Here is a 9,994-nt window from a genome sequence, read left to right on the forward strand (position 1 = left end):
AAATTTTATAAGATGGAGACTACATGGAAAAAAGTGAGCAGAAAAAAATGCACTATGACAATAAATGCAACATTTGAATTCAGGGACAAATGATAACAAGGAAGAACAGTGAGACAGACATTCTCCATTAAAGATACTAACAAATGACAAATGAGTAAATATAAACCAAGCAGATGTAACAAGAAAACATACAAAGCTGACAAGACCAAAATCCCTTTAATAAAACACAAAACTGTAACAAAGGAAAAAAAAAAAAACTTAAAAAAAAAAAAAAAAAAAAAAAAAAAAAGGAAAAAAAGGCCAAATCAACACCATTTACAATCACAAAAAAAAACTGTACAACTCTAAATGCCTGGAGTCATTGCTATATTTAAACATTTTATTTCAGTTTTTGTGATGGGGGGGAAGGTCGGGGCACGATGTGTTGTGTTCTTGAACATGTTACTGTCATTTTTGCAGATGCATGTTTCTTCACAGCCGTTGTGTCCAACTGTGCAATTCAAAGACAGACGCTGTTATTTGTACAGGATGTCGTAATGGCCTGGTCTGTAGAGCAGAAAAATGCGGGGTTCGCTGCCCTCAGGAAACACGTGATGATTGACTGTGCCTCCCTCCCCCCTGTCCATGTACTCCACCAGTATGGACACGTTCAGCGCCTGCGCCAGGGCTATGATGTGGATATGATCACTTTCTTTGGACATCGGTTCAACCTCCTGAAGAAGGGAAACATGTAATGTGACAGCAAATATCCAAACAATAGTACAGGCCAATTACTCTCTTTACCTTGTTTCCTCTCAAGAATTGAAGCAATGCTCTTTTCCGCATTGTTAACATTACACCAAAGTGCAACAATAAGTCTCCACAGCAGCAAAAAAAAAAAGGCCCTTTCAGCAGGTTTGCTGTAAACTTAAACCTTCTCAAGCAAAACTTTGAAAGTGAAGGACAGTAAATTACTGCCAAAAAGCAGCCTGTTGCACTTACGTAAAGTCCCACGTTATAGCCCTGCGAAGGCCACCGATCCACAAACTTGCACTCTACCAAGTTCACAAAGATCTCACACACGTTACCTGCTGACAGAACTCTTTCACTGAGCGCCCTCCTTCTATGAAATGCTGGAAGAAGGCGTGCTCACGCTGCAGGTAGCCGGACGTGAGCAGCCGCAGGTAAACCACCACATAGTCGGAAACACTCTGGTCATTGAAGGAGTCGAGCAGCTCGCCCAGAGACTGCTGCTTTTCAGACAGTTCAATCAGGTCCATGAACTGGGGACAAAAAATGAAGAGGGACATGACATGACATGGAGCGTGACATTCCACTATCTCCAGAATTATGGACTTTAGTCACTTTTGGTGTAATACTTGATAAAATGATGCTGAACCAGGAGCTTTCAACACCTGCTAGTTAGTATAGTGGAGCAGAATTTTTTTTAAAACACCACCTTTCATAATCAAAATCTTTTTTAAATCTGTCCTTCTAATTTCAACAATCACAATTTCAGTTGTCCTGAGCAGGGCCACAGTGAATGGGAGCCTATCCCAAAAGTATTGGGTGCGAGGATGAGACGGGGTACACGATGCATAGGATGCCACTCCATCACAGGGTATCCACACACATGCACTCACTCGTTCCCACACTATGGGCAATTTAGAGACACCAGTTCAGCTGAACTGCATGTCTTTGGACTGTGGGAACAAACCAGAGAACCCATCGGAAACACAGACACGAGGAGAATGTGCAAACCACAGAGACTACTCAGGGATCGAAGCAACGTTCTCTTGCACCACCCAGGTGCTGAGATGGCAAAATACTTGCTGAACCACTGTGCTGCCCTCATTTTAACATAGAAGTATAAAATGATAAGACATTTTCTTCATGCTCTTTTGTATATGTTCACAATCCTACATTCACATTTATTCATTTAACTGACATTTTCTCCAAAGTGATTTACAATTATTTACCTATTTATACAGCTGGTGCAATTTAGGGCACGCACCACGCTCAAGGGTACTACAGCCGGAGGGGAGACTCTAACCTGCTGCCCTTGGGTCCAAAGGCAGCAGCTCTAACCACTACGCTACCAGCTGCCCCGATGACTTACGAGGCGCTTTGGCTGAATATATACGTGATGCAAACTTGAACATAGTAGTGTGTGTAGATGTGTGGGTTGCAAGAGCACAAGACTCACTGTGTTGTGGAAATCTTCAATAGTGAACTCTGTGAAGCCCTGATTCACCAGGTCCAGTTTGCTCTTGGCCGCCACAGCCTTGAACCTTGGAGGCACCACATGAAAGTCAGTAAGAGTGTGAAGAAAACACCAGTGCTAGTGCTAGAATGGTTTCCTATACATAAGCCTATTTGCAAAGCTCTGAAATAGTTTACAAGAGCAAGGAAAGTACTTTTCAGACAGGTATAAAACCAGAGCCCTATATGAAACATAAAAAAAAAATTAAAAATGACAGCAATTAAGCAAAGCAGCTAATAGCTTTGTTCTCTTATGCAGTAAGTTTTGTTTTTCTTGATGCGCCCAAGATGAAAGACCTTTTCACTGAAGAACAAGAAAATGGCCTAACACCTGCATGTCTGAACTGACTGTGTTGCTTGAACCAGTGACCACTGCTTGCTCATCAGATCCAGACTAACACCTGCCTGTTCCACAAATCGGTTCCAAAATACACAACGTCTTTTCCTAACAGCATACTGTTGAACTGGCCAGATGGACAGGCAGCCAGCTACCCTCCACATGTTTCTTTACCAGATTCAGCACATTTCTTGTCTATTGCCTTCTTGCGTCATTCCATTATTTGTGCTTCTTCTTGTGTTTAAGTGTCTATTTATATGACCTTTGATAAACGCTTTAAAGCAGGCCGTGAGGAAGGAGACTGAACAAAGATAAAAGCAACTCAAGACTAAGCTGAGCCGTATCAGATACAACACTACATCCAACTTGCTTTATCAACTTAATTTTTTTTAAAAAAAGCTCTTAACTATTTGATGCAAACTTTTTAACATGAATAATGTAAAACCTTATGCAAGTAATATTTATTTAAAAAAATATAACTTTAAGTGACCAAGGAGAATAATTATACATAAAAAGTGCTATGCAGAACACTAATACAGCCTGTGTTTGTGCAACAATTGCTAATATTATGGAAATTTGCAGTTACAAACAAATGTCACTCATATTCTAACATTTCTGAAAAATCTACATCTTATAACAAGCACATCGTAAGAGTAATGCAAATGTATGAGTAGAAACTTCAAAATATGAGCCTTTGACTTTGAGTAGCACACACATGGCATGGCTGTGCACATTCAACGGGGTTTCAAGCACCCAGTGCCCTTTATTCTTTATTTCACGGCAAGTTGAGTGCATCTTTTGTCCCTTCTTATTTTCAATGGAACAATCAACAGCAAGTACTGTGCCCTGATATACTATTCTTTTGTAAGAAGTTATACGTCACAAATGGCTCAGCACACTGATGACAAAACTCAGAAGTAATAAGAATAATTACATTATTGTAAGGGGGATGCGGTGGCGCAGTGGGTTGAACTAGGTCCTGCTCTCCGGTGGGTCTAGGGTTCGAGTCTCGCTTGGGGTGCCTTGTGACGGACTGGTGTCCAGTCCTGGGTGTCCCCCCTCCCCCAGCCTTTCGCCCTTTGTTGGCGGGTTAGGCTCCGGCTCCCCGCGACCCCATATGGGACAAGCGGTTCAGACAATATGTGTGTGTGAGTGCGAGACATTATTGTAAGGTGCTCTAACAATCACAATTAAAAATGGTAACAGTAAAACTACAAAATCCATCAGTCATCCAATATCAATACCCACTTGTCCAGTGGAGGTTTCTGGAGCCTATCCTGAAAGCACAGGGTGTGAGGTGGGGTACATTGTGGACAGGAGAGTCCATCTCAGGGCAAGGCAAGCCACACATACATGCACATTTGCTCAGGCGCGCGCGCGCGCACACACACACACACACACACACACTACAGGCAATTCAGAGTCACCAATTCACCTGACACATATTTCTGGACTGTGGGAGGGAACCAGAGTAGTGAGAAGCAGCCTACCTGAACATGGGTAGAACATGCAAATTCCACACAGACTGAGCTACATTCTAACAATATCAACACGCACAGGCGAGAAGTACTACCATGCTGGCAGAGAACAACATAAACAACAAAAAAGAGAAAATAACTGTAATAAATAAGGAGGAAAAGGAGCACAGAAATTTATTATGTCCAAGTGATTTTAAACATATGGGTCATTAAGCCTGCATTTAAAGGTGTCCAAAGCATTTCAAAATTCTAAACACTGTTTTGACAGATTTTTGTTCTGTTCTAAAAGGATAAGGTAAGGGTTGAATTTTTTTGCTATTTAAAGAAAAATTATGTTTTGTGGCTCAGAAAAGCATTATTTTTCCCATTTAACCCCTCCATCTAATTTCAGTAACTGCTTTGTCCTGACCAGGGTCATAGTGACCCAGAGCCTATACCAGAATCACTGGGTGCAAGGCTTAGGGGGCATACACCCTGTATGGGATGCCAGCCCATCATATGGATGTTTCCCCATTTAAATGAAAGGCAATTAAAAGCCAGTTTTACAAGAATTCAGCTCACAAACACTTCCACAAAAAAGTTATGATGGTTATGCAAGGAAAGCCTGTATTAAAAAGTAGGGTCTCCTATCCCAGAAAACTAATGAGAGGTTATTTAAGCTATAAAGAACACAATTTTTAAACCAGAATTATTCAAAGCACAGAATATATACAAACTGAAAATACTATAAATGTACAAGCTCTAGTGTGTTAGGGAGTCATGAACCTCACCGCTGCAGCTCCTTGCTGTCATCCAGCAGTGACTCCAAATGTGAGAAACCAAAAGCTCTGTAAAAACAGTTTCCATCTGGTCTTGTTTTCCGGATGTACGAGTACTTTTTGTGCAAATCCTGAAATAGATCAATACAAAATATTACACTTAAATGACTAATCTGCTACATAAATATAAATCACTCTGAACATAACTGGGCAGCACGGTGGCACACCGAATAGTGCTGCTGTCTCACAGTGCATGGATGGTGCGAGAGGACGTGGGTTTGAGCCCTGCTCAGTCTGTGTGGAGTTTGCATGTTATCCCCGTGTCTGCGTGGGTTTCCTCCAGGTGCTCTGGTTTCCTCCAACAGTCCAAAGACTTGCTGTCCAGGTTCACCCGTAGTGTGTGAGCGACAGAGAGAGTGCGTTCCACCGATGTATGGATGAGTGACCCACTGTAAGTAGTGTATCTAGTAGTGTAAACCACCTTGGTCAATAAGGTGTGGGGCTGGTAACATTACATAGAGCTCATTGGAAGTCGCTCTGGAGAAAAGTGTCTGCTAAATAAATAAGAACTGTAAAATAACACTCGGAACATAATTAGAAAATTTAGAAACATTGAATTCTGCTGTTCTCACCTTGATCTTTTGTTGGTAAATGGTGTCATCCTGGGCGTACTCCTTAGAGAGAACTGAGAGATCCTGCCGGTCTGACACTAACGGTTACTAGTGGCTATCTGAAAACACACAACAAGTGCATCAGTGAATATTCCATGGAACAGCATAACACAAAGGATTTCTCCTTCTGCACTTAAAGCATTTGGTGACCAGTGAGACATAACACTAATTTGCTTTTAATTTGGACCCATGTGACCACTGCTTATTAGAAACTGCTGAAAACATTCATAGTTTTACCTCCTGTTGAATTCGGTCCTGCTGGGCCATGATGGCCTCATCGTAAGCCAGACAGTGACCCCTATGAAAGCAAGGAAGAGCAGCATTGTTGGTCAGAGACCAAGAGAAAAGGGATGTGTTCAGAGAGGAAAATGAACACAGGACAGAGACATTTAGGTCTAGCACTGAAATTACAGCTCAGTGTAACAGATGCAGCTAAGGGTTGAGGTTATTTAATGTTTTCATTGACAAATATGAAGAAAACAAAATGGTCTGCAAGGGCCACATTCACCATGGATGAAGGGAAACTGATCCCAGGACCTCTAGGCCCATTAAAACTTGTCTTATTTAAACTCAAATCAACCTCTTTCACTGCTTCTTTTTAATATTACATCTATGAACATTTACTGCATTACTGATAACAAAAGTTAGACAAATTTAAAGACAGATAAGAGGAAAACTAGCAGGGCAGCTGGTAGGGTTAGAGCTGCTGCCTTCAGACCCAGTGTCACAGGTTTGAATCCCACTTCCAGCTGTAGTACGGTCTACAAGCCAGGTACTTGCCCTAAATTGCTCCAAAATTACCAGGTGTATAAAAGGGTAAATAAAAGTCAGTCACTTTGGAGAGAAGGGTCGGCTAAATTAACTGTTAATAAGAGTAACAAGCAGTTACCATGACAACGGTGGGGAAAGCGCACCACTCTCCGTGAACATAAACTTTATAAAAACCTAGCGGTTCCATCCTCTTCTCTGTCCTAGCAAACGGAGTGTATTTCTGATAACGGTGTCTCTATTGTTCTTCATCATGTTCTCTGACACATGACTATGTTATTTGTTACATCATCATGTCATCTGCGACAGATCATCCTGTCTGTCGTCAGTCATCGAGCAACTTTTTTGAGCATAACACACAACAGAGTTGGCTGTAGCTCAGATTCACTTTCAGAATGTCAGCGTATCTGCGACATTATTAGTAATACTAGGATTATCATCTTGAAGCCACAATGGCATGGCACTGCCGGTTCTTTGTGCTCCGCTCGGGAACAGCAGACACAGTCCGGTCCCCCTGCCTGCCTGCCTGCTGAGTGATGTGATGATCTGACTGAGTCTGACTCACTCCTGCAGCATAACTTAGGTTTCCATCCTAAACTCGGTTCCACGACTCTTGTTGAATGCAACATTGTGCTTAGAAAGTTACGTTGCAGAGCTATATTGTGAGCGGACTGTCTTCTCCTGCAATAAAACGCTTTCGCTCACCCTCCATCTCTGTCGGCGTTGCTTCCCGCTGCTCCTCCGCCATTTTGATCTCCAATCTGGTTCCTTCAGCCCACTTTGTGCCGTTCTTCTCTTCCGGGTCAAAGTCCGCTTCCTCCCGCCCACTTTTGGCGCTTTTCGCTTCCGAGTCACAATCTTCTCTTTCTTCCGGGTCACGTAAGAAGCCGGGCAGTGATGATGAAAAGCTCATTTAAGTGATTGATTGATTGATTGATTGATTGATCGATTGATCGATCGATTGATCGATCGATTGATCGATCGATCCAGGTGAGAGCTTATTACTTATTTTATTTACGTGCTCTTACACGCACGGCGTCCATGAGCTGCTCGAATATGCGCCGTTACCCCGAACGCGGTGCCCGTTCTTTCGCGCTTGCTGAAAGATTATTCACGACGTTGTTTGCATAACGTATTTATTTCTTTTTCGTCAGTCAGTACGTGCCTGTGGACATACGTACAACATACATACACACAACATTCCCTCTCGGATTACTCTGTTTCATTCTTTTTTTTTTCCCTCTCTTTCCCCCACACAACACGTGCTTGAGAAGGGCTTAAGTTAAGAAGCAGTCAAGCATGCGAAAAACAGAGTTTTCACTCATCGACGTTGTTCCTGCTGCGATGATGGGAACCCCTGGGCCTGGCTCTGATTGTACAGGTTTGTTCTCTATTCAGTTGCCCTAGCCTAATTAATTTATAGTGCTGCTTCAAAGTATGGGTAATCCCTGGCTCAGTTTTCACCACGACATACAATGGAGCTTCCTTCGGCAGCAATATATATAGGTGAGTAATGAACAATTCCATATGCTGCTTAGTCGTGGTGTAGTTGGGGAAAAAACAGTAGACTAGTACAGGTGCAAAAATTTTTTTTTTTTTTTTTTTTTTTTGTGCTCTTCTCAGTGATACTCAGCGCTGAACAACCAATCAGAGGTATACAAAGAAAAGGTAACATTATATTGCTATGATAAGCATGCAGTTATTAAAGCTATAATGTCTACTGGCCATGGCATGTTAGGAGTTTTTTTGTGTGTGTGTGTGTTCCTTTCCAATTGAAAGGTGGGGAGGGAGCTCTGGGGGTCCAAGTGCCAGTGGCTATTTACCCCTCCTGAGCATTGAAATTTAGAAAGGGGGACACCTTCAAATCAGTTTATAGGTATTTATAACAAAATAGTGAACCCCAAGTTCCATTGGTTAAACCAAGTAAGTATTTTCAGGTGTGTAAATGAAACCATTATTTTTATTTAGGTTTTTATAAATTCTGTCTAGTGACAATCTTATACAAGAATGACAATTTCTACAGGGTTCACAACATTTAAACAGCACTCTACTTAAAACAAGACCACACTAATCTGTGTTCAGTCTAACTACTGTATTTATAGACTCTTGTAAGTCATTTCAAACAAAACTTAAGTCTAACACAAACACTGACATGATTGAGAGCTGAAGGTTAAGGGTGGACAAATAAAATAACATATGAAAAGCCTCCTGTCTGATCTGTTGTGTGTTTGTTTAGCAGGATTACTAATAGGCTAGTGTTTGAACCTTCATTTCTTATATGTTCCTTCAATGAACCTTCATTTCCTAGATTTCTTTCTAATTCATATACTAATATACATTACAACAGTGTATAAAGACTATTTGACAATCACATGCACTCTCAAGTCACAGTATTTATAACATTAAACATTTTATAGTGTCTACACACACTGAACCTTCAAGGAAACATGAACACGAGAGATTTCCGTGCATGTGCGTCACCAAACAAACACAAAGGAGAGAAATAAGGGATCTTTCAAAAAGCATTTTTCTCACTGCTGGAAGGAAAGGACAAACAGAACATTTGAGGTGACAAGTGGACTCCCCCCCCCCCCCCTTTTCTCCTCCTTCCCTCATTTGCAGGTGTAGTTCTAAGGTTAGTTTGTTGCCGATGTACAACCAGGCTCTGTTTCTGTAAGGGCCTCCCTCTGGTTTCACAGTGTACTTTTTTTTGTGAATATGGGCTTTGACATCTTATCTGAACATAGCACTAAGACAAAACAGCTTACTCTAGCTGTACAAAAGCATAAGGGACTGCCTATTGTGTAATTCTTCACTTTTTTTTTTTAAAAAAGCTCAAAACTTTAGTTACTGCATGAAAGGTTAAAACTGGTAAAAGATAAATTTTGGGAACCAGTTAGCAAGAGTGGGATCACTAACTTCACAAATCTAATGCTGAAATACAATATTAAGCATAATTAAAACAAGCCTAAAGGCCCACATTTTCTTACTACTCCTTAATTGTAGATGTTGGGTCTGGGTAGTGTTTAGTTGGGCTCATCTGGGGGAGCAATCTTGGCAAAACTTGGTTCCACTCCCCAGATTTCGCGGGCATATTGAGCAATGGTCCGGTCGCTGGAGAACTTCCCACAGCCAGCTATGTTGTAGATTACCTTCTTGGTCCATTCTCTGGTGTTCTGATGGGAGTGTTACAGAATGAAAAAGATTAAACATAGAATGCTTTACTTGGTTAATATAAGACAAAGAGAAACAACTTATTTTCCCATAATCTCATACATGCAATATAATCTTTATGTACATTTATGTGTATTAATGTGTCATCAAACATTTATTTTCAGGTAATGATAACCGTTTAGGTTAAAATGCAACACGTGTACATTAGACTGGGCCCTATCAAGAAAAAAAAAAGACTGGGTATGGTTTATATTTTCATCTTAACATTGGAGAAAGCACTAACCTTGTACAGAGCGCTAACTTTCTCCTGGTACCTGATGTAGTCTTCATAGTCTGCAAATACCTTGAAACTGTATCACAGATACACAGCTGCTGTCAGTGACAGTCAACATTCAAACTAACTGTCAAAGAATCGGCTCATGTTGACATGTTTTGTGTTCCAATTAATAAGATCTTCTACCGGTCATTATGCATAAGCATGTGAACAATGTCCTTAAAGAGGTCAGGCTGCTCAGGACTGAAGAAGCCTCCAGCGATCTGGTCAATGGCCTGCTTCAGCTCAGGAAT

At 41.3% G+C, this 9,994-nt stretch overlaps 2 protein-coding genes across 2 annotated transcripts; both read right to left on the reverse strand.

Annotated features, from left to right (window-relative positions):
- Window positions 1-298: 298 nt before the first annotated feature.
- Window positions 299-7,023, reverse strand: LOC108923003 (ubiquitin thioesterase OTUB1-like; the record flags this gene model as incomplete). Its single annotated transcript, XM_018733441.2, is given in 8 exon segments — window positions 299-713; window positions 1,068-1,262; window positions 2,186-2,270; window positions 4,827-4,945; window positions 5,447-5,532; window positions 5,535-5,544; window positions 5,723-5,783; window positions 6,959-7,023. Coding segments are annotated over 8 exon segments (819 nt in total), but the record flags the coding sequence as incomplete, so codon positions are not given.
- A 1,819-nt stretch (window positions 7,024-8,842) lies between these two features.
- Window positions 8,843-9,988, reverse strand: LOC108923201 (glycogen phosphorylase, muscle form-like). The gene is made up of 3 exons (XM_029257586.1): window positions 9,888-9,988; window positions 9,711-9,777; window positions 8,843-9,429 (listed from the first exon to the last, which is right to left on the reverse strand). The coding sequence occupies exons 1-3, from the start codon at window positions 9,905-9,907 to the stop codon at window positions 9,280-9,282; spliced, it is 237 nt and encodes a 78-aa protein (XP_029113419.1). The 5' UTR covers window positions 9,908-9,988; the 3' UTR covers window positions 8,843-9,279.
- Between the last annotated feature and the right edge of the window lie 6 nt (window positions 9,989-9,994).

Source organism: Scleropages formosus, chromosome 13, assembly GCF_900964775.1.
Source record: "Scleropages formosus chromosome 13, fSclFor1.1, whole genome shotgun sequence".
In the NCBI taxonomy this organism is placed as follows: Eukaryota; Metazoa; Chordata; class Actinopteri; order Osteoglossiformes; family Osteoglossidae; genus Scleropages; species Scleropages formosus.

What these genes read in the sequence shown, in the direction of transcription:
- LOC108923201 (XM_029257586.1), bottom strand. Translation starts at nt 9,907, where the DNA reads ATGCTTATGCATAATGACCG. An exon ending in ATGCTTATGCATAATGACCG is followed by an intron (nt 9,778 to 9,887) that starts GTAGAAGATCTT and finishes TCTGTGATACAG; the next exon opens with TTTCAAGGTATTTGCAGACT. An exon ending in AAGTTAGCGCTCTGTACAAG is followed by an intron (nt 9,430 to 9,710) that starts GTTAGTGCTTTC and finishes CACTCCCATCAG; the next exon opens with AACACCAGAGAATGGACCAA.